Source organism: Hypanus sabinus, chromosome 12 (assembly GCF_030144855.1).
Source record: "Hypanus sabinus isolate sHypSab1 chromosome 12, sHypSab1.hap1, whole genome shotgun sequence".
Taxonomy (NCBI): domain Eukaryota; kingdom Metazoa; phylum Chordata; class Chondrichthyes; order Myliobatiformes; family Dasyatidae; genus Hypanus; species Hypanus sabinus.
Window position 1 is genome coordinate 100,793,682 of NC_082717.1, and position 25,316 is coordinate 100,818,997.

General features: G+C 40.8%; 1 protein-coding gene across 1 annotated transcript in view; it reads right to left on the minus strand.

Annotated features, from left to right (window-relative positions):
- tcp1 (t-complex 1) overlaps positions 1-17,176 on the minus strand; it is a 30,948-nt gene extending 13,772 nt beyond the window's left edge. The window contains exons 1-4 of the mRNA XM_059986550.1: positions 16,824-17,176; positions 14,768-14,853; positions 12,313-12,441; positions 9,852-9,949 (exon numbers count right to left, since the gene is read on the minus strand). Coding sequence (XP_059842533.1) covers positions 9,852-9,949; positions 12,313-12,441; positions 14,768-14,853; positions 16,824-16,896 — 386 coding nt within the window. The 5' untranslated portion in view covers positions 16,897-17,176. The remainder of the gene's footprint in view (positions 1-9,851; positions 9,950-12,312; positions 12,442-14,767; positions 14,854-16,823) is intronic.
- Between the last annotated feature and the right edge of the window lie 8,140 nt (positions 17,177-25,316).

Here is a 25,316-nt window from a genome sequence, read left to right on the forward strand (position 1 = left end):
GTTTGTCAGCCAGACTGCAATGCAGACATTACCATCACAAGAACACAAAGAACTTAGCAGCACAGGAACAGGCTCTTCAATGTTGTGACAAATTAGTAATCAAATACCCAACCAAACTTATCCCCCCACCTTCACATTATCTGTATTCTTCCATTTTCTGTACATTCATGTTTACCTATGAACCTCTTGAACAAGCTGATTTCACTTGTTTTCTGCGATGGTAATCTCCACGGTATTGAGGCAATGAAGATGGCCACGGCTGCTTTACTCCATGCCCACTACTACGTACTACGCAAGGCTTTGGGCCGACTCCAGGCTGTTCCGGGGTTCGGATATGAAAACTCAGTTTCTGGTTTGGATTCAATTGTTCACATGATTTGCATTTTTAAACAATTCTCTTGCACATGAAGTGTTAAGCCTTTTTAAATTTTTTTTCTTTAATTGGATTATTTCAGGTTTCTCACTTTGTGGCTATCTGTGAGCAAGTGGATTTCAAGGATGTATAAATTATACATTCTTTGATAATAAATTTAATGAACCATATGAGCCTCCACCACCCCAGACAGCCACTTCTGTGTAAAAAACCTGCCCTACACCACTCCTTTGAACTTAGCCCCACTCAGCTTAAATGCATGCCCTCTGGCATTAGATATGATACTGACTGTCTATCAATGCCCCTCATAATCTTATAAACCTGCCAGATCCCATCTCAGTCTTTGCCACTCCAGAGAAAACAACCCAAGTTTGTACAACCTCTCCTTTTGGCACATGCCCTCAAATCACTCTTTTACATTGCTTCAAAGCCTCCATATCCTTCCTACAAGGGCAACCTGAATTTAATCCAATACTGCAGATGCATACATAACTAGAATTTTATGAAGTTGCAATATAACTTCCCAATTCTTGAACTCAGTTCCTCAACTAATAAAGGCAAGCATGCCATATACCTTCCTTACCACCCTATGAACCTGTGGAGCCACTTTCAGGAAGTTATAGACTTGGATCTCACAAGAACCCTCCCCATAGCAACAGCAAAGGTCTTTACAGTAATAGTGTACTGTCACTTTATATTTAATTTTCTGAAATATAACACTTACATTTGACCAAGTGAAACACCATCTGCCATGCCTCTACTCATATCAGCATCTGATCTATATCCCACTGTTTTTATTGGCAGTCTTCTACACTATCCATAACACTACCACTCTTTGCATCATCTGTAGTTACTTGCCCACCCATCCTTGCTAGCACCCAGGTGGCTTATACTTGTCAACAAAAAGCAGATACCTCAATACCAATGCCTGTGCAACAACACCGTTGATCACAATCATAGATATCCTGCAAGAATAAGTTCCAATGACCACTACCTTCTGCCTTTTTTGGGCAAGCCACAGTTCACATTTTCATCTTCTGGATAAGTTCTCATGAGGGACCTTGTCAAACCCCTTATTAAAATCTATGCAGACAATATCCACAGCTTTACGCTCATCCACCACATTCACCTCTTCCAAAATCTCATTCAAGTTGGTAAAAATGCTTGTCCCACACAAAGCCACGTTTACTGTTCCTAAGCAAGCTAATGAATTACCCCCAAGTTATTTCTTGAATAATGGAATAACATTAGGTACTCACTAGTCCTCTGGGTTGTTTGTGGTTGGAAGAGGACACAAAGATCTTGGCCAACACTACAGCAATTTTATTTCTTGCCCTCAAACCAATCCTACCAGATCCAATCCTTCCTCCCCCTTTATTAAGAAATGACCTAGTAAATTAGTATGATCTACATTGATCTCCCTTCATGTCCTGCTCCTCGATAAATACTGATGCAACGTATTCATTCAGGACCTAACCTGCATCCAGGCACATGCTCCCTGCTTTATCCTTGAATGGTCCTACCCTTTACAGAGTTATCCCCCTCCTATTCTTTATGTATGTATAGAATTCCTTGGAATTCTCTTTAATCCTACTTGCCAAGGACTTTTCATGGTCCATCCCAGCTTTCCTTTTTTAGTTCTTTTCTGACTTCTTTAGGGATTTAGCTTCTTTTTCTTTCTTCTTGACTAAATTCACCACTTCTCTTAACATACAAGGTTCCCTCATCCTGTCATCCCTTCTTACTGGAACATTATTGTCCTGTAGACAGATACTTTATTGGTCTCAAAGTAAATTACAGTGTAATACTACTGTGACAAGTGCACAGACATACACTTATAATGCTACTGTGCCACGATTTTATCTACCCTATGCAGCTGGTCTTTAAATCACACGTCAAATGCAGACTTGCTGAAAACAGCTGATTTCAACTTAACTCCTCCTACTTCCTGCCCAATTCTGTCAGAATCTTCCCTGCTCCAATTTAATATTCTCCACAAGATCCATACTTACCCTGATATATATCATCTTCGAAGTTATGGAGTCTCTGCCTAAATATACCCTGTCTATATTAGAGAAGTTGGGAGTTACCCTGATCTGTGTGCATGCCTGTATCTCAATGTTCCAATGGTTAAGGGAGAAGTGTGGGTGTCCATAGTATAATTCAGTCAGAGTAATTGCACCTTTCTTATTTTGAGCTCAAATGATATTTTGACTCAGTCCATTACATTCTCCTGAGTAAAACTGTCGCATTGTCCCTGGGTAATAGTGCAAGTCACCTCCACTACCACCCTGCTTCTTCACCTCCTTCCCTATTTTTTCCTAAAGTACTGAAACCTGGAACATTAAGCAGCCAGTCCTGTACCTCTCTCAACCAAGTCTGTTATGGCCAAAATATCACAGTTTTACATACTGATTTATACCCATAATACAGACATTTCAACCCATTCTGTTCATTACTTTGCCCCTGCCTGTTCATTCTGGCCCTGACATCTATATACCTTTCTCCCAATCCCTCCACTTTCTGACCTGGTTTTATCTGTCTCTGCACACACTAAGGGCATGAGCCTCAAAGGCTCTTTCTTCCCCACCCGAGATTGAGAACTGAAGATGAAATTTTAACCCCTATTCTTTAGCTCTTGTATTAATTAAAAGTATATACTTTTGACTATATACCAGGTTTCTGAGTGAGCATAAATATGAAGTTGGTTCCATGCAATATTGGCCAAGGAAACAATGAAAATTCTTCCTTACATATTCCACCAGGAATGCATCTGAAAAGAAGATCCATATAAGCTATATTTCATTGGTACAATCCTCAGAACCATCACCAGCAGTAGCTCAAAAATATATTAGATCCGCAGGACAGCAGCCAAAAGGAAGTAGCTAGTCATTAAACTGTTAGCACACTGAAGCTTCAGGATCAGGAGGGGAGAAAAAACTTCCTTGCTCAAACTGCACACCTACATTGAACAGCAGTTTATTTATCTAATATTGACATCAGAATACATCATTAGAAAGATTAAAGCAGCCCCACTCTAACTTCAATGAATAAATGCCAGAACTCGGGTGAAGCAACATCTCTGCAGATAAAAAAGGGTATGCTGGCATTTCCAGTTGAGGGCCCGCATCTTGTGCAACACACAAAAGAGCGAGTGGAACACAGCATGTGAAGCAGCATATATGCAGTGAGATGAATAGTCAATGTGTTGGGTCAAATCCTTCATCTGGACTTGAAAGAATGAGGAGAGATAGCTAACATTAGAAAGTTGAGGATAAGGGGTGGAGCAAGAGTTAGAAGGTGATATGTGGATACCAAGTGAAGGGGATGAGGGAGGGAAGAGAGTGGGAATGATGCAAAAAGCTAAGAGATGATGGGAGTAAGTGACAAAGGGGGTGAAGATGAAATCTGGAAAGAGAAGACAGTAAAATATGGAATTAAGGAAAGGTGGTTATCTACACACCAGAAGCAACCAGATAACAAATGTTTCCCTTTTAATTTCTGTTGTGTAAGCATTTTTCTTTCAAGACAGAATGACTGAGCTTCCATAGCTCTCCTAAATAGAAACACCCAGAGGTTCACCAATCTATGTGAAATTATAATTTTACCCTTAATTTGAGATTGTGTCTTTGCCTCTAGATTTCTTGAGGAGCTGAAACACCCTCTTTGCACCCAACCCATTTGGCTCTAAGAATTTTGACTGATTCCCTGAGATCTCTTTCATCCAGAATGGTGAGATTCTGAAATACAGTGCTTGACAGTAGTGGAAAAGTTTCACTGGCAACATTTAAGAAGTGTCTGGATGAGCATCTTAATTGTCAAGGCATAAGCCAACTGCTGGAAGATGGGATTAATAATGGACACGTGTAGATATGGTGGGCCCAAAGTCTTACTTCCATGCTATATGACTATGAATCTACTCAATCTATCCTCATATGGTAAATCTGCCATCCCTGAGACTAATCTCATCAACCTTCACTGAACTTTTGTGTTTGCACAATTTGTTTTTTTCATCCTGCACACTGGTGTTTCGAGTTTTTTTTAAAATGGGTTCTACTAGGTTTCCTTGTTTTGTGGCTACCTTTAAGGAGACAACTCTCAAAGTTGTACATAGTATATACACTTAATAATAATAAATATTCTTTGAATTTTCAGTGAAAACAGATAATCCTACTAGAAGGGGCTGGGCTCTACTGGGTTTTAATCTAGGAAATGAAGCCAAGTAGGTGGAAATGTCAGTAGGCACTTCAGAAATAATGATCATAATTCCTAAGTTTAGGGAAGACAAATACAGGTAGGACTTTCAATCAACAGCAGGATCCTTGGGAGTGCATTAGTACAGACAGACATAGGAATACAAGTACATGATTCCCTAAGAACAGCATCACAGGTAGACTAGGTGGTAAAAGCAGATTTTGGCATCAGTCACAGCAGAGTCTAGGAGTTGTCTAAGACATTGGTATGGCCACATTTGGAATACTGTGTTCAGTTTTAGTCCTGCTATAGGAAAGATGCCATTAAACTAGAAAGAGCGGAGGAGATTTATGAAGATGTTGCTGGAGCTCAAGAGACTGAGAAATAGTCACAGAATACCATTGCACAGAAACATAACCTTCTGCCCATCTGGCCCTTGCTGGATGATTATCTGCATAGTCCAATTGACTTTCACCCAGACCGTGATCCTCCATACCTATCCCATCTATCTCTCAAAATTTCTCTCAAATGTTGAATTCTAACCTGCAGCTATCACTTCAGTTGTATGCTGTTAGATGCTACTCTATGCTTAGAGAAAACAATTTTTAAATAACTGCATGTATTTGTGTTCAAAAAGTGAGAACTAAGCAGCAAGACAATTCAGAATAGTTTTGCTCACTGCAGCAAGCATTTAGGCTCGGAGTGAAAATGAAACAATTTCACTACTTTAACAAGTTAGGAACTATGAAGAATTTGAAAATATTGACAACCATCTTGAATGTTACAATGAAAATTTTGAGAATAAAAATCAAAAGCATTGTAAGAAGGCAGTCAGTTGTATTCGACAATTCCAGGAAAACCTGTGCGGGAGAGTTTTGAAAAAGTGGAAAAGCCATTTCACTGGGGCAGTTCCACTCTCTGGACCTCAGAAGTCCTGGTCCAGAGGTATGAATAGTTGTCACAACTAAGGTCTTCCTTGGCTGTAATGGATGACCATGACGACTTTTGTACCCCACCATACTCTTCGCTCTCCACTGAGCATTGCAGAATCACATTTCTGGCTGTTGGATCTTACTGTAAATCTCATCTGTCTATGCTGCAGGAACTGACGTCATTTACATGGCAGAATACACTGGATGAATTCCTTTGTCGACAACTATTAGAAACTAATGGTTTTATAGTATTTGTAATACTTAAATTTGTTCTACATGAAATGTAAATACACTAACAGTAGTTAGTCCTGACGAAGGGTCTCGATCCGAAACGTCGTCTATACTTCTTCCTATAGATGCTGTCTGGCCTGCTGCATTCCACCAGCATTTTGTGTGTGTTCCATAAAACTTTAGCTAATTAGGGCAGCCATTTAATTAGGCCATAATATACCAATCCTGATGTGTCCCAATTAACCAGATTCTACTGTACTTATATATCCAGACCCCTGAAGTAATTTCAAGTAATTTACCTACTGCTGATGTTAGGTTCACCAGCCTAATTTCCCAACTAACTCTTAATACATTTGTAAACAACAGAGCAACATTAGCTATCCACGGATCCTCTGGCACTTCACCAGTGCTTAATGACGTTTTAAATTACTTTATCTCAACTAAGGCCCTGCAGCTTCTGAACTAGCCCCCATACAAGTTCAAGGGAACACCTTGTCAGGCCCTGGATTTATCCGAATTTGCCTCAAGTAAGCAAGCACCTCCTCTTCTATAACCTGTCTACGGTCCATGCCTCACTTCATTAGATTCTGTGTCCGCCTCACAATAAATACAAATGCAAAACACCCATTTAAAATCTCCCCCATCTCTTTTAGCTCCACTCAGATTACCATTCTGATCTTTGAGAGACAAATTTTGTCCTTTTCAATCCATTTGCTCTTAACATATCTGTAGAATCCCTTAGGATTTTTCTTCACCTTGTGTGATAGAGCAACCTCATGCCTTTAAGCCCTCCTGATTTATTTTTCAAGTGTTCTCTAGCATTTCTTAAACTTCTCAAGCGCTGCATTTATTCCTACCTGCCTGTACCAGTTATGCAGCTCCTCCTTTATCCTTAACCAGGGCCTCAGTACCTCTTGAAAATCAAGGTTCCCTAAACCTGCTGTCTTTGCTTCTTAATCTGACAGGGACATACAAACTCTGTACTCTCAAGATTTCACCTTTGAAAGCCTCCCACTTACCATGTACACCTTTGCCAGAAAGCAACCTGTTGCAATCCACACGTACCAGATTCTTCCTGCTATCACCAAAATTGGTCATTCTCCAATTTAGAATCTCAAGCAGAGGACCAGACCAAAGAACAATCCTGAGATCACAAATCTCAAGTCCTGTCCTTTAACTTAGCACCCAATTTCTTGTTATGCTACGGAGAGATGTGGAGAAGATTGGGACTTTATACTTTGAAGCATAAGAAACTCAGGGATGATCTTAGAGGGAAATAGATAGGGTTGCTTAGATGGAAATCATGGTCAACATGGACTAGTTGGGGCAAAGAGCCTGCTTCCCTTCTGTGTGACTCAATGGCTTAAGTTTCAAGGTAGTTTGGGTCCTAAATTAGGAGATGGTCGTTTCAATAACATATGACAGGATCTGGAGAAAGTAGATTGGGGGCAACTTTTAATAGGGAGAAAGACCAGGGAGGAATGCAGCTATAGTAAGATTAGAAAATCCTGAATAACAAGGGATGCTAAAAGTTTGATGAAAACATATGGAAGATGTTTACAACTGTAAATAGCTGAATCTTTGTAAGGGACAGAGGGAGTCTAATTGAGTATTAAAAGGAGCAACAGAATGGGCAATATAGGCCATGAAGTATCATTTAGTCATAGTCATAGAAAAGTACAGCACAAAAACAGGTCCTTTAACCCATCTCATACATGCTGAACCATTTAAGCTACCAGCTCCCTTTAACCTGCACTGGGACCATAGCCCTCAAGACCCCTTCTATCCATGTACACATCTAAATTTTTCTTAACCAAAATGTCAAAATTGAGTTCACATGCAGCACTTGTGCTGGCAGCTCATTCCACGCTCATAGCAGAGTGAAGAAGTTTTCCTACATGTTCCCCTTAAACTTTTCACCTTTCACTCTATCCCACCCAACCTCAGCAGAAAGTCTGCTTGGATTTGCCCTATCAATACCCCTTATAATTTTGTACGTCATTAAATCTCCTCGCAATCTTCTACATTCCAAGAAATAGAGTCCTTATTCAATCTTTCCTTATAGCTCAGACCTGGCAACATCCTTATACATTTTCTTTGCAGTTTCAGCTTTCTGTAGGTATGTGACCAAAACTGTAGACAATACTCTAAATTAGGCCTCACCAATGTCTTATGCAACTTCAACATAACACCCCATCTTCTGTACTCAATTCTTTGATTTATGAAGGCCAAGCTTTCCTAACAACCTTCTCTACCTGTGATGCCACTTTCAATGAATTATGGACCTGCATATCCAGATTCCTTTGTTTTACTGCACTCCACAGCACCCTACCGCCCACTGTATAAGACCTATGCTAGTTGGTCCTTACGAATTGCAACACCTCACACTTGTCTGCATTAAATTCCACCTGCCACTTTTCAGCTGGTCCAGATTCTGCTGCAAGTTCTGATAGTCTTCCTTGTTGTCCATTACACCCCAAATCTTGGTGTCCTCTGTAGTTAACACGTTGTCATCCAGATTGCTTAGATCTATGTACAGCCACATAATGTCATGCAGAAATAAATTCAGCACAATGTTATGAATGGCAATATTTTTCTCCCCACAAATAATAACTAGCAAGACAATGCATGTCAAGCCAGCCAAACGATGTGGGTTTTTGAAATGTTCATTTCATTTTAACAAGTAGATGTTATTCAGCGATGCAAGTTTCTAAATTAAAATTCAGGTATACTTAAACTTTAAAATCATGACTACACTAATAAAAAAAAACAAACTGCATGTGATGATTTGTTCTAAGTGCATGAGGCTTATGAGGAAACATTAATAGTACTGATCAACTTCTGTGTTTGAAATACTGTGAAATGTCTAACATCAGATCAATGATGAAATACATATTTAGACTGATGGAAGAGATCGTTGAGGGTCAGCCCTAACAATTTATAGAAAGGACAAAACAACTAAACACAACAGCTTCATGGGAACAATTTTACACATAACTGGGAAAGTGAGCTGCTGGAATTTAACTTATACATGTACAAAATAATCCAGTTTGGAAAGTTAAACCAGGGCAGGATATACACAATGCCCTTGGGAGCACTGTATCCTGGCAATTCAGTATAAGTAGAGCTTCCATAAAATCGGCAACAGACTTGCCTGATTAGGCAGGGCATTGAATTGCAATGTTATGACATAGCTGCACAAGATGCTGCTGAGATCATACCTGAGCTATTTTGTGCAGTTCTGTCCACTTTATAGGATATATATAATATGTGATTAAGCTAGATGGTGCAAAAAAGATTCACAAGGACGTTACTGGTACTGAATAATCAAATTTACAAGGAGATATTGAATAGGCTGCCTGTTTCCATGGATGGAAGGAGGCTGAAGGGTCAACTTATAGACATTTATAAGATCATTAAGGGCACAGATAAGGTCTAGTCTTTTTACTCCACATATAAATGTCTAAAGCTAGAGGGTATATAGGCTTAAAACTATAAGGGCAAGATTTTAAGGGGAACAGATCATATACAAGGGTGATGGATCATATATAATTACAACTTTTAAAGACTCTTGGGAAGTGGCGTGGATAGGAGTAATTCAAAGGAACACTGGCAGGTGCAAAAAATTCAGTTAGGCACTTTGATCAATATGGATGAATTAGACCAAAGGGACTATAACACTGGGAAAGGGCAAGCACAAAAGACTGTAAATGGCATGAATTTGCCAACCAAAAAGTTTATTTAAAAGGTGTTACTAGGTTAAGTCTGTTTACAAGATTATTATAAAGATATAATGTGTATTATATCAAATAATTGTTGTGAATTTCTCTTTCTACTTCCCGGGTTCACTTCTGGTTACCTCATGTTTTCAGCCTTTAGTTGTCCTGTATTATTAACATTGTCAATATTTCTAATTAAAAATGGATTTAATAAACTCAAAGCTTGCTTAAATGCCACTTGCCCACTTACTTGCATTAGGCAAACATCAACTTCTGTATTTGTACAAGGAATCTTTTGCATGAACAATAACTTGTTCGAATCAATACTGCATACTGTAAACAGGAAATTGTACTGTCTTTACCTGAGTGAATTTTTAAATTAATTTTTCAGCCAGAACTTACTTGCAAGCAAGGCGATAACCACCAATGATTGATGTTGGATGAATTTTCTGTTTGACCAATTCATCTGCACCCTTCAAAAGCTCTGCAGCAATAATAACCTGCATTAAAGACAATACAAGAAGTCATAAGTAACACTTGCTGCCCATAATTTTTGCTTGATCTAGTTCTCAAAAGAGAGAAAAATGGTAGTTATATGCAGGCAGCATCTTTGACACACAAATAATATAGATCTTAGAAAGGAAAGGGCCCCTCAAAGATCGAGCAGGACATTTTTGTGAGGAGTGAGATCCTCAACAAGCCATTTCCCCGTTTTTACAGCAGAGAAGGACGTGAAGACTTCCAAATGGGGAGGGCTTGGAAATAGTCTATATTGTAGCAGAGGAACTGCTGGATGCCTTAAAGCTTAAGGAAGTTGATTAATCTCAAAGGCCAGTGTACCTAAGGACACTGTGGGATGCTATGGAAGAAACTGCAGAAGCCCCACTTGAGACATTTGCACCAATTTTATTCATGGGTGGAGTGCCAGAAGGACTGGAGGGTGGTTAGTGTTGTGCCTTTATTTAAAAAGGGTAGCAAAGAAAAATCTGATTAAGTGTAGACTAATAAATCTAACTAGGTAAGTTACTAGAAGGGATTCTGGTGGGAAAATTATATTAGCATTTGGAAATACAGGGCTTCATTAGAGCTTTGTGCTTTGAAGATCATATCTCATGAACTTGATTGGATATTTTCAAGTAACCAAGGTTGAGGAGGGAAGGACAGTAGAGAAGGTCTACATGGACTTCAGTAAGGCCTTTGATAAGGTTCCAGAATAGGGTTCACTTTCCATTGTAGCCTACTGAGTGAATCATTGCTAACAGGGTACAGAATCAGCCTGATGGTAGGAAGCAGAGGATGATGGTGGAAGATTGCTTTTTGGTGCTTACCAGTACTCAGTGCTAGTCCAGTGGTATTTATTATCTATATTAACGATCTGGATGAGAATATAGGGTGTGCTTAATAAGCTTGTAGGTGACAGTGAAAAAACAGTGCTGTTGACTATGAAGATGGCTATTAGGATTTACAGAAGGATCGTTATCAGCTGGGTAAGAAGGCCGAAGAATGGCAAATGAAGTTGAATTTGGAGAGGTGTGAGGTTCTGCATTTTGGCAAGACAAAGGAGGGGAGGACTTTCACCAGCCATGAGTTGCATTGTATTCCCAGGTCCCTCTGTTCAACAAGTACACAATTTCCTGAAAGTGGTGTCATAAGTAGACATGGTGGTAAAGTGTTCTCAAATATCTCATCGTCCTCTCGCCCTCCATTTGTTCCTTGCTGCCACCCAAAAACCAATGTTCCCTAAACCAGGCAGCCTTGCCAGTTATTCTAACAGGATCATACAAACTTTGTACTCTCAATATTTCACTTCTGAAGATCTCCCACTTACAAGCATTCCATTGCTACAAAACAATCTATCCCAACCCACACCTGCCAGATAGTTTCTGGTGCCATCAGAATCGGTCTTTCCTCAGTTTAGAATGTTAACCCATGGGCCAGTTTTATCCTTTTCCATACGTGTCTTGAAATTATAAACAAACTAACTAGATTTGGCAAAACCAAGGGTTCCACATACACCCCTGTGGTACTCCACTGGTTAAACTCTCTGATCACAAACAACTCTCCATCATTTTCTCTAACTTCCAAACCAATTTTGAATCTAATCTAAAACTTGCACTGGATACCACAAGCCATTTGGACCAATCTCCCATGGGATACCTTACTGAAGCTCATGTACACCTTATCAACTACATAGGAACACATTTTGTTGCCTTTTTCAAATAATCAAAATGATCAGAAATATTCTTAACATTTTATTTTCTCTTATTACTATTGATATATTGATTAGCTTTGTTAATCAGTTACTTGCTAATTTAATTCCTTATTGTATATAAGGACATATTGACTTAATCTATCTTTTTTGTTAATCTTCAATAATTAATAAAGATTTTAAAATGAAATGAAAATGATTAGACACGATTTCCCCAAAACAAAGCCACGCTGCCTTCAATTAATCCCCATCCTTCCACCTATAAAGCAATCCCATTCCCCAACAACTTTCCCACCACTGATTTTAGGCACTCAGACCCATAGTCAGCAAGCTTATCACCCCTGATCCTGAGTAAAAGGCATCATATTTGTTGCTTAAACCCCATTTTAGATTAAAACTAACCAAGTTAGCATTCACATGTAAACTTATTCAATAACTATTTCACTGCTATCAACATACAGACTGCATACGGACAACAGATTAGTTTGACTCCGATTAGTTAGAATCCTGAATCTTGGAACTTACCGTACATACAAACCACCCTTATATTTGTGGTAAAATAAACAAATCAATCAAAATATTGCAGAGAATCAATAAACATTTACTATAACATTATTGAATTGTTAATTTGAATTCTGATAAAAATGTACTCACCACCGATGTTGTACCATCTCCTACTTCGTTGTCTTGAAGCTCTGCTAATTCACATAATACCTTGGCAGCTGGATGCTCTACTTCAAGCAGTTTGAGAATTGTAGCCCCATCATTAGTGATAGTGACATCCTGTAGAAGATACAAAGAATGTACCATTTGGAAGAATTCCGAACACTGGGATTTATTTCATTCTCCCAGATCATTTAAGATCACACTTTCATTGAAACCTTAACACAATATTTTTCTCTTAGCCCCAAATCACTACTTACATACAGTGCTGCTACTGAAAATAGCATTGAACACATTTTAGCCTACAATTCACACACTTCCACAAAGTACAATTTTCTCCCCTTTGGATTATGTCTATCAGTGCCAACTACCGCTATACTTAATGCTTCAGTGACTATATCATCATGTAATGATAGAAAGTCTTTGACAATTTCAAACATCTGTAGCCTCTTCTGTCTCAGGTCTTCAACAATGATAAATTAGCAGTTTGGATTTACCCACAAGACTGGCTTGCCCAAAGAACACAAGGATAGTGATGGAAAGGTGTCATTCTAGCTGAAGGCCCATGATTCCATAGAAATTGGTGATGGTTATTTGTTATATAAATGATTTGGACGAAAACGTAGATGGATGAGTTAGCAAATTTGCTGATGACACAGATTGGTGGAGTCGTGGACAGTGTGGAGAGCTGTCAAAAGACAATTAGTGAGATGTATGGGTAAGTGGGTTAATTTGTTACACAGGTACAATGGGCTGGAAGGGCCTGTTACTATGCCAAAGCTCTAAATAAAAAATTAATATGGGTGGGAGAAATGACAGCTGGAATATTATCTGATCAAGCGTATGGGTGCTGCACTTTAAGAGGTTTAATGTAAGGGAGCCAAATGGCAATTCCCTTAATAGAAGTGATCTAGGGCAGAGGCTCCCAATCTGGGGTCCATGAATCCGTTGATTAATGAAGGGGTTTACTGGCATAAAGAAGATTGGGAACCCCTGCTCTAGAGGGATTTTGGGGTCCAAAACCATAGACCCCTGGAAGTAGTCACACATGTAAAGAAGGCATATGGCATGCTTGCCTTCATTGGTCAGGTCATTTTGTATAAGAATCAGAAAAGTTGTAGCCACATAAAATCTTAGTTACCTCAAACTCGGGAGTATTCTGGTCAGCTCATTACAGGACGGATATTGAGGCTTTAGAAGGGGAGCAGAGGAGGTTTACCAGGATGCTGTCTGGATTAGAGAGTAACGAGAATTTGGACAACCCTGGACTGTTCTCTCTGGAGTGTCAGACTGAGAGGAAACCTGGTGAAAGATTTTTTTCAGGTTATGAGAGGCATAGATTGGGTGCACAGTCAGTATGTTTTTAAAGGAGCTTAAAGGAGGCCTGTGGGCCAAGCTGCTTTTTACAGAGTGGTGGGTGCCTGGAATAAACTACCAGAGGGAGTGGTGGAAGCAGATACAACATTGGCATTAGATGGTTTAGACAGACACATGAATATACAGGAAGCAGAGGGATATGGATAATGCAGTCAGAAGAGAATGTTTAATTCAGCTTTGTACTGCTTTATGACATCAGTAGTAACATTTAAAAAGAACCTCGTTTGCTCATTAGCACAGGCAGCTTATGTAAAGAGAGAAGCCGCTTACACTTCAATTGTTAATCCATAATCAGAACAGAAAGTGAGTGAATTGTTGAAAGCACATTCACCTAAAATTTCTGTGCTGATTCATTTTGCTGCACAGAGCCAATATCTAGATATTTATGCTTTCGGAATTCCACAAGGCAGACATTCATAAGAGTGCCTTTCCCCAGGGTGTAAATAGCTAAAAAAGGGTACAATTTTAAGGTGACTGGAGAGAAGTATCAAGAGAATGTCCAAGCTTTTTTTTTAAAACAGAGTGCGGTGGGTGCATGAAAAGCACTGTCATAAGTGCTGGTAGAGGCAGATATATTGCAGTCATTTTAGAGACTCTTGCATAGTCACAAGGATGAAAGAAAAATGGAGGAACATGGGAAGGAAGGATTAAGTTGATCCTGGCACAATATCTGGGCCAAAGGGTCTGCACTGTACTTTACTGTTCTGTCATATTTCCCTTTTCCAAACACTGTACTAAGTGGAATCCCAAACCACATCCTCATTGTGACTAACAAACCATGGTCAAATCTGAATGATTACTTTCTAAATATTTTAATATTTCAAACAACATGACAAGACTGCATCAATAGGAACCCAGAATGTTTAACAAGTGGACCAAACACAATTCCCCTCACACTTGATTCTGGCTGCCAAAAGTGTTGCCTCCTGCCCAACTCTCTCCCACCTGGCCCAACTGCATCGACACACCACCACTTGGCCTGCCTGAATTCATCCCTCCCAACCGGCTAACTTCTCCCCTTCCCTGTTTCATCCCTTTGCTGATCAACAATGTAATGAACTCTACTTACGCCAATATCATCCACCAACATTTTATCCAGACCAACTGGTCCCAAGGAGCTTTTCACAATATTGGCAATGGAGGCTGCTGCCATCACTGTACATAAAAAACACAAGAAAAAGCTTTCAGTGTAAGATGGCAAACTAGAATAAACAACTGAAATAAAATATCCAACCCTTCAGTAATTGTTCTATACCAATACAACTAAGGGCAAACCAAGATGCTGGAAACCTGAAATTAAAAATTGAAAAATCAGTCAAAATCTGTTAGAAACAACTTTTCAGGTACTGAAAGATCATTTTAGTTTTTCCAGGCTTAATTTTCATCTCAATTATGGCAAAGTATTAACTTGTATCCTTTCAACACACACAAAATGCTGGAGGACCTCAGCAAGCCAGGCAGCATCAATGGAAGAGAGTATCGTTGACATTTCAGGCTAAGACACTTCAGCAGGACTGGAGAAAAAAAGATGAGTGAATTTAAAAGGTGGGGAGAGGGGAGAACGAAACGCAAGGTGATAGGTGAAACCTGAAGGGGGAGGGATGAAGTAAAGAGCTGTGAAGTCTGATGGAAGAGGACAGAGAACAGTAGCCCCGAACCTGATGGCACTAAAACCAAGCACACAATATTTCCAAGTACCACAATAAAGAGGAGTGGGATAAATTGGGGAAATTAATTCACTATGGAGTCCCGATGCAGAGTGAGAGTGTGTGCATACCCTTAACTCCTGATGGAGTCGTTGGGGCGCCATCATGACAAGTTTTTTGCACCGATCTTTTTGGCGATTGTTCATTGTCTTGGGCATTTGAACCCTGGTGGAGCCCATCCCTCTTCCGATGCAGTGCTTCAACCCAAAACCCTGACAATTGCTTTCCTCCCATCAATGCTACTCAACTTGTTGAGTTCCTCCCCACCTCTACCCCCCCCCTCTCAAAAGTAAGTTGCCCGTTAGGAATCAAGAACTCCCCACCATAACTCCCTCAAACCATATAGAGATAGAAATTTTTCCCACATTTCCAATCAAAACTCATTGTACACTTAAATGTGCCATATACATGAAAAGTGGGAAGATGGCAGAATAGGTCTTCTGAAAACATGCCATTAATCTCTGATTCCACGAAGGATGCAATTGTCCATAAATTTTTGAATTTCAAAAATTATCACCATTCTCCACAATGTGTTTAATTTGACTGGTTTTCTTGGACCCACATGGAAACCACTGTAGGTAGTGAAATGTAGTTGAGGAGGCTGTACAAAAATAGCACCCCCTCCATGCTGTGAATAATAATAAAAAATCAGTACAACGTATTAGTAAACCTCCTCAACAAGGCCAACACAGCAGATGAATACTATGTATCAGATATGTAGTGCACATAGAATTGACAGGCTCTGATAACACAGTTAAGCCCAAGTAACTCTAGATGCTAAGGAGTAGAGAGTATAGAGGGACGCTAGTACAAATATTACTGACAGATCAGGTTAAGGAAAGTCTCAAGATATTCTAAAAATAAAAGTAGTGGGGCTCATCAGAAACCAAAGGGTTGGATCTACAATATATCGGCAAGATTTTAAATAACGGTTTTTTAAATTATACTGTACATTCACCCAAAATATATAGTTGGAATTTCAGCTGAGGATAAATTATCTTAAAACTTAAGAGTTGTACTTTGAAACGGTAAAATACAGTATACATGGGTGGGCTAAGTTCAGTCAGATCCAAGGCGTGATACCTTGACTACAGTAGGCAGAGAGGTGATGGAGGAACGCTGTTTCCATGACCAGAGACCCTCGCTGTTCTTTCAGACATTACAGAGCCCTGCTGAGGTGCAGAGAGCGACTGCAGCAGACACAGCATCGCCGTGACAAGGAGCACCGACCACGTCTCCCCCTCCAAGACTCTGCCGGGGCCCTCCAGTTCTCCCCTCTCCGGGTCTACAGAAGGTTCTGGAACATTCCCAACCACGTGTGTACCGTAGGGCCGCGCTTCCTTCCCCCACCCCCCCCCCAACCCGCGTTCTCGCCATCATACCCACCCACCCCAACGAGGAGACCCCACTCCTTCTCACCGTTCTGAGTCCGGACCGTGTCTCCCGACGACCGCTGGCCCAACACATTCAGCGCACCGTCCATTGCAGCCATCTTGGAGCGCGGGCGCGGCGGAAGTGCGGGCAGCGCGCGCGGGGCGCTCTGGGTAACCGCTCGTTTCCCCTCGGGCGGCCTCCCGAGTCCGGTCGCTCTGGGTAACCGCTCGTTTCCCCTCGGGCGCGGCCTCCCGAGTCCGGTCGCTCTGGGTAACCGCTCGTTTCCCCTCGGGCGCGGCCTCCCGAGTCCGGGCGCTCCGTGAGCCGCTCAGACTCCGGGGCGCTCTGGGTAACCGCTCGTTTCCCCTCAGGCGGGCGGACGGCCTCCCGAGTCCGGTCGCTCCTTTGCTGCGCTCAGACTCCGGGGCGCGGGGTTCAGGCAACACGCCAGACCTATATATAAAAAATCAGATGAACGCGTCTAGTCTCCACCACATCTTTAAAAGGAGATGCCGCAAAGAGGCGGCATCCTTCATGAAGGATCCGCACTACCCGTTACCGTCAGGCGGATGCACCCACCCAGCGTATTAGGAACAGCTTCTCCTCCGCCGCCATCAGCTTTCTGAACGGTCCACGAACGCTGCCTCACTATTCCGCACAAATCAACTGTTTCTTACAGTATTGCATTGTACTACTAATTTACAAGAATGTTGCTGGATCTGGAGGACCTGAGTTATATGGAAAATTATTCCTTGGAGCATATAAGATTAAAAGGAGATTTGATAGAGGTCTACAAAATTATGAGGGGTATAGATAAGATATACCACTGAGATTGGATGGGATTGCAAATAGAGGTCACAGGTTAAGGGTGAACATTTTAAGGTGATATTAGAGGAAGGTTTTTCACTCAGTGAGTGGTTGGTGCATGGAATGCACTGCCTGAGTCTGTGGTGGAGGCAGATACACTAGTGAAGTTTAAGAGAGACTACTAGACAGGTATATGGAGGAATTTAAGGTGGGTGGGTGGGTTATATGGGAGGCAGGGTTTGAGGGTCAGCACAACATTGTGGACTGAAGGGCCTGTAATGTGCTGTACTATTCTATGTTCTAACATGAGGGTTGTGAAAGTGTGGAATGAGTTGCCTGCACAAGTGGTGCATGTGTGCTCGATTTCAACGTTTAAGAGAAATTTGGATAGGTACATGGATGGTAGGGGTATGGAGGATATGGTCCCAGTGTGGAAGGTTGTCCCTGTGCAGGTCAATGTGAGTAGGCAGTTTAAATGGTTTGGTACATACTAGATGGGCTGAAAAGCCTGTTTCTGTGCTGTACTTTTCTCTGACTATTAGTTCAATGTTTGTAGTATTCCTTTAGTAATATTTCAAACATTCAAGTTTGCTTGTCTGTAGCCAATATCTTAGTTCAGATTCTGGTGCAAGCAATTTCTTAAAACAAGAAGGTTTATTTGCATAGATTAATGACATTAGGTTTAATATAGCAAAAGACTAGAATTAGATACAATGTAGTTTTATGAAAGATAAATGATTCTTTATAATTTAGATTTTTTATAATGTTTTATCCTGTGAGCTCAGTGGATGTGATGGTTTGGACTTCAGGAAAGGCCTTTATTAAGGTGCAGTGTAAAGGATTGTTAAATAAAATTACCACATGATATTGATTGGCAATTGAATAATGGACTATAAATGCCCTGATGCTATTACAGTTTGGGGTGTTGAAGTTCAGAGTTCAATCCTGACGTCCTCAGTAAGAGGTATATCCTCCCTCTGGAATGTGTGGGCTTCCTTCAGTGCTCTGGTTTCCCCTCCACAGTCCAAGGATGTACAGCTTAGTCAGTTAATTGGTTATTGTAAAATGTCCCATGAAGGGCCTATTCCACGCTTTATCTCTAAATAAAGCAGAAGGTCATGTTTAGGGATGCAAAGATTGTATTGTCTTCATTGCAAAAGGATTTGAGACCAGCAGCAAGGATGACTTGCTGCAGTTGTACAAGTGCTTGGTGAGACCCTGCCCAGATACGTTTGCAGTTATGGTCCCCTTATCCGAGGAAGAATGTTTTTGCCATGGAGGGAGTGTTATGAAGTTCTACAAGGTGGATTCCTGAGAGAGTGGGACTGATGTCGCAGAGTAATACAACACAAAATCAGGCCCTTCAACCCAACTCATCCATGCCTACCAAGGCTAGTCCCATTTGGCTTTATTCGACCCATATCTCTCTGAACCTGTTCACATACCTGTCAAACTCTCTTTTTTGATTCTCTCTGCATCTTTTCTCTTTTCATCTTAAACCTGTGCTGTCTGGTTTAAGACTCTCCTACCCTGGAAAAAAAACTATTACCCTATCTATGCATCTAATAATTTTATAAACCCACAAAGGTCATCCCCTCCCTATGCCCATTGATTGCTTGATTGATCTTAAGTTACCCTCAGTATCCTCCAGACTGACTGCAGAATGGTCACAGTTTGCTGTATTCAGCACGCTACAGTAAACTTTGGATTTGCTGAAGGAATGTGAAGAAATCAGATCTTGCTTACATTATCAATGCGATAGTGTAGAAGGTTCTCATACATTACACTGGGACTTTGACAGGGTGCAGAGCTGGGCTGAGAAGCGGCATATGGAGTTCAACTCAGTGAAGTGATTCACTTTGGAAGGTTCAATTTGAAGTCAGAATGTGGGGTTAACGGCAAAATTCTTCGGAGTGTGGAGGAAGAGCAAGATCTTGGGTTCAACATTTGTAGATCCCTCAAAGTTGCTGTGCAAGTGTTTGGGTGGTTAAGAAGGCATATGGTGTGTTGGCCTTCATTTGTCAGGGGATTGAGTACAAACCATGAGGTAATGTTGCAACTCTATTAAAACCTTGGTTAAACCACATTTGGAAAATTGCATTCAGTTGTGGTTGCCTCATTATAGAGGAGATTTACCAGGATGTTATCTGGATTAGAGAGCATGTCTTATGAAGATAGGTTGAATGAGTTAGACTTTCTCTTTGAAGCAGAGGATGAGAGAAAATTTGATAGAGGTGTACAAGATGATAAGAGGCATAGATTGACCATGGGTGTAGAGTAGACCATGGTTGGCATGGACTCAATGGGCCAAAGGGCCCATGCTTTATTTCCTATGACATTCATGTAGGATCTAGATGCGTACTTTAAGAACTGTAACATCCAGGGTGGTGAAACTGTAGAGAGACTACTTAGTGAGCAATGAACACAGTGTACTAAATTGGAAAATTGTGCAATTGAATTACTCTTCGCCTGGAAGGAGCGCTTGGATCCTGGTTATTGGAGAGAGAGAGAAGAGGAAGAAGGCCCATTCTACACTGGAAAAATCAAGTGTAATTTGGATAATGAGTTTGCAGAACATGTCTATTTAGTTTATTAAACTAGTCAATGTAAGTTTAAGGTGCACATAGAAGATAGAACATGGAGCATTACAGCACTGTACAGGCCCTTTGGCCCATGATGTTGTGCTGATCTTTGAACCTACTCTATGATCAATCTCACTCTTACCTCCTAAACAATCTTCTATTTTTCTATTATCCATGTGGCTACCTAAGAGGTTTGTTTTAAATGTCCCTAATGTACCTGCCTGAACCCCTCTGCCTGGCAGTGCTTTCTATAACCCACCACTCTCTGTACAGGACTTACCTTTGACAACCCCCTTTACTCCAATTACTTTTCTCTAATCAACTTAAAATTATACCCTTGTGTATTAGCTATTTCCACCCAGGAAAATGCCTTTGGCTATCCACTCTATCTATGCCTCTTCTCATTTTATACACCTTTATCAAGTCGCCTCTCATCCTCCCTCGCTTCAAAGAGAAAAACCTTAGGTTGCTTAACCTTTCTTCTTAAGGCATGCCCTCTAGTCCAGACAGCATCCTGATGAATCTGAACTGCACCTGCTCTAAAGCTTCTACGTACTTCTTGCCATCTTCTGCCTTCTCTGGGTAAGCCAATTCTGTATCCACACATCCAATTTTACCTGAATCCCATGCCTCCTGACTTTCTGAATAAGCTACAATGGGGAGCCTTGTCAGACGCCTTACTAACATCCATATGCTTCTCGTCCAGTGTTCTGCTTACATCAATGCGTTTTGTCACATCATCAAATAATTCAATCAGGCTCGTGAGACATGACCTGCCCCTCACAAAAGCATACTGACTATTCCTAATCAGATTATTCTTCTGGCTATATCCACCATCCTCTATATGAAAAGTTACCTCTCGTCTCTTTCAAATCTTTCTCCTCTCATCCTAAACGTATGCCCCCTAGATTTAGACTCCTATTTCCTAGGGAAAAGACTGCTACCATGAAACTCATCTATGCCCCTCATGATTCCTCAAACTTCTATGAGGTCACCCCTTAATCTCCTGTGCTCCAAGGAATTAAAATCCAGCCTGGTTTTTTGCTACTAATCAGGCACGTAGTCCAGGTAAGATTCTTGTAAATCTTTTCTGCAGGCTTTCCAGTTAACAAATGAATTGCCTCATACTGCACTGAGATCTATTTGCCTAGGGAAATCTATTTCTCTAACTTGGGTCGGCAACCTTTTTGCCTCTGTGGGCTGGATCACGAATTAATGAGCGGACGGTGGGCCAGATAAATGCCATAAAAATCTTGAAATGTGGCAATTATCCATTTAAATACATCTAGTTATGTATTTCCTCAAGTTAATAACGCATGCAAGAAAATGATTTGTGCTTAAGGTTGTCTACCCCTGCTCTAACTGATCAAGATCCCCTGTAATCTATAACTGTCTTTACTATAAGTAAGACCTCTTAATTTGTATCATCCCACAATTTGCTGATCAAGCCTCGTACTTTCTCATCCAAAATGTTTATATAGATAACAAATTTCAAGGGTTCCAACAATGACCCATGCAACACACCACTAGTCACTGGCCTCCATTCCAAGAAACAACACTCAACCACCACCACCATCTGCTTCCCAACTCTAAGCCAATTTTGTATTCATTTGCTCTCCCTGAATTCCAGGGACCAAACCTTGCAGACTAATCTATCACGTGGGACCTTAGTGAGGGTTTTGCTAAGATCCAAACAGATCACTTCTACTGCCTTAACCTCATCTATATCAAAACACTAAAAGGTTCATCATGATTTTCCACACACGAAGCTTTGCTGACTACTCCTGACTGTCTAACCTGTTACATACCCCGTAACTGGGTGTCTAACCAGCAGAGAAAGAAGAATTTGTTGGAGACTGGTGGTACCAAACTAAAGGTGTTTATTAATAAAAATAAGCAAAAACCGTATCAATAATGAAAATATACATATAAAACAAGTTAGCAGTAATAAACCTAAAAGTGTAGGAATAATAATAATCAATAATAAACAAGCTCTATTGATGTCTAGGGGTAAATGAATTGTCATAGAAAAGTATAAAGTTCAGTTCAGTTCATAAGTGCTGATGTAGTTATGGTTGTTGTATTGTAATCGTTGGGGAGAGAGAGAGGGAGAGCGAGCGAGATGTAACAGTTACAGTCAGGCAAACCTTCCTTTGCTTTCTTAATCCGTCGTATAGGTGTGGTCATTCAGTTATGACCTCTCCATCCTTCTGCTAGACCGTTCTTCTGTGGTGGACTTGTCACTCTGGCATGAGTGGACACACACACACACAAGTCCCCACCGGCCCTGCTTTTACACTGATTGCCTTACTGACCGACCTCCTGGTTCGGTCTCCGAAGCCCCCACCTTTCTTGTAGGTTCCAACACTCAATCAGTGTCCACTGGCATGTCTGAAGGGTGTCTCTCCAGACCTGTCTTTTTATCCCTACTCACGGGGACTCAGCTATCCATCACTCCTGAATGACTGTGTCCATCAAGTAAGGCCACTCCTTCAGTCCACTGAGGAATGTTTATGAGCAAACTATTGTCCTTGCAGCGAAACAGTAAATAATTCAAAAAAGGAGTCACAAAACGGTTAATTAGCAATTTCCCTCTCTCTCTTATCTATCGCCGATGTAATTGCTTATTTTTCCATCTCTCTTTCTCATGGTCAGCATAGCAACAGTAATAGTTCGTGTTTCTCAGGAGGGGAATGGTTAACTCTGTACCCCATTGTCCATCAGGTCTGTTCATCACTCATAACAATCCAAATACTGGAAGAGCTTCTCAGAGTTCCCACCACTAAGGTCAGGCTGACCAGCTTGATCTTGCTACACTTCTTAAATAATGGAACAACATGAGCCACCTTCCAATCTTCACAAGTGGCTAACAATGATGTTAACAATGATACAAGTATCTCCGTAATGGGCTCTGCAATTTCTCCTCTAGCCTCTCACAAATTCTGAGGATGCACTCAGACAGATTTATCCATGTCAATGCATTATAAGGTTGCAAATGCTTTCTCCCTGCTAATGTGAATGTTCTCCAGAATATCTCCACTTATTCCCCTTATCTCTTGAGCAACCATGATTTTCTCTTCATAAACATTGAGGAGAAAATTCAAAATCCCATCCACCTCCTGTGGTTCAAGACATAAGCAGCCCTGCTAGTCTCTAAGGGAACCTACTCTCTCTAGCTACCTTCTAACTCAACATAGCTACGGAACCTCTTAGGATTTACCCTTAACTTTATTTGCCAGATCCATCTCATAACTTCTTTTCCATTCTGATTTCCCTCTTAAATGTATCTTAACCTTTTATTGCCGTCAGTGTATTCACTCATCCCCAACCTCTTAAACACTATGCACTCTTCCTTTTTCTTGACCAGATCCTCAATATCTCTTGTCAAATAAGCTTCCCTGAACTTGCGAGTTTCCCTTCACCCTAACAGGTGTATGCTACTGCTGGTCTCTTGATATCACACTCTTAAACATCTCCCACTTATTATTCATTCCTTTCCCTTCAAACAGGCTCACCTAATTAACCTCTGCAAATCCTACCTAATTCCCCCAAAATTAGCCCTGCTCCAGTTTAGCATCCTAACCTGTGGACCTGCCCTGTCCTTTTCCATCACTATCTTAAAACTAGTAAAATTATGGTCACTGGAGCCAAAGTGCTCCCTGACTGCCAGTTCAGTTACTCCTCTCTTCTTAAAGAGTGGAGTGACATTTGTAATTTTCCAGTCCTCTGGAGCCAAATCTCTGTTTTTCTGGTTTCTAATCCATCTGCTAAAAGAAACAGTTTCTTATCTAGTCCTGACAATGTTCTCATAAGACACATCCCTATTCTTTCCAGTGTAACATGGCGACTAGAACTCTACACCATTCTCAAGCTGTGGTCTAACTAGTGTTTTGCTCAGTTCTATCATTAACCCCCTGCTGTGGTTAGTCAATGAAGTATTCTGCAAAGGATAAGTTGCTGGAGGTACTTGGTGTGTTAGGCAATACCTGAGGAGGCCAAAGGATGGTCAATGTTTTTTTTGATTGAGACCCTTCATGAGAACTGAGAGTGAACACGGGAAGGTATTCAGTATAAAGAGGTGAGAGTGTGGTATGGAGGCAGGAGCTGGCAAGTGATACATGGATCTAGATGAAGAGAGATTGATGGACAGATGAGGTCAGGTGGGGATGGAAGGATGGAGATAGTCACGGAGACTGGGGCGGGGAGATTATAGGTGGGTCCATCAATGGGGTGTAGACAATGGAACCTGTCAAGAAAGGAATGGGGTGAGTAGAATAAGGAAAAAGAGGGATGGTGGGAGATGGATAGCGGGGTAAAGGAAGAGAAGGATTGGAGACCATGTGGATATACTATGTGGGTGACAGGCCTCTTGTCTGGATCCACCTATCTGTAGGAGCCATTTATCTATTTTTTGTCTGTATTTTGCATTGCATATTTATTGTGGATAATGTGTCAAGTGGGTTGGGGCATAGAAATGAATAGATATAGTTATATATTCATGCTTTGCCTAAGTTCAATTTAGTCAGGTTGCAGTTGGAGGGATCCTGCTGATTTTTTTTTGTTGACTGCTCTTAGAACACTATTCTTAGAATGCTAGTGCTACCACTAGATCACTGTTATGTCGTTATTATATTACTTATTTTGTTATATTGCTAGTTCTAGTTTCATTAGTTTTGTCTTTGCTGGATTTGTAATAAGGGATCCAACGTACTTTTTTGAACTTTGTTATTGCGGATATCACGTCATATTGTGTCAATCCTCCATTCTTAGTCTGAGTGGTTTTGATTTGTTTTCAAGTAACTGCCACACTATTGTTTATAAACTTTCTCTCCCTCTTTATATTGGCTGCCTCCTCTTTCCATTCTCAGTCCTGATGCAGGATCATGACTTGAAACATTATCTATCCTCTGCCTCCATAGATGCTGCTCTGCCTGCTGAGTTCCTCCAGCAAACTGCTTTTTGCTCCACATTCCAACATATGCAATTCTGTATTGCTGATTTTGTATTGTATGCTTCTTTTCATCTTCTTGTTATTTTAAGGGTCTTTATTACAAAACTTCTAATCCTTGTAAATATGAACTACTACTGGAATATGAACATCCAGAATAAAATGTGGACAGCTGTTCAAAGATGCATGATCTTTTCACTG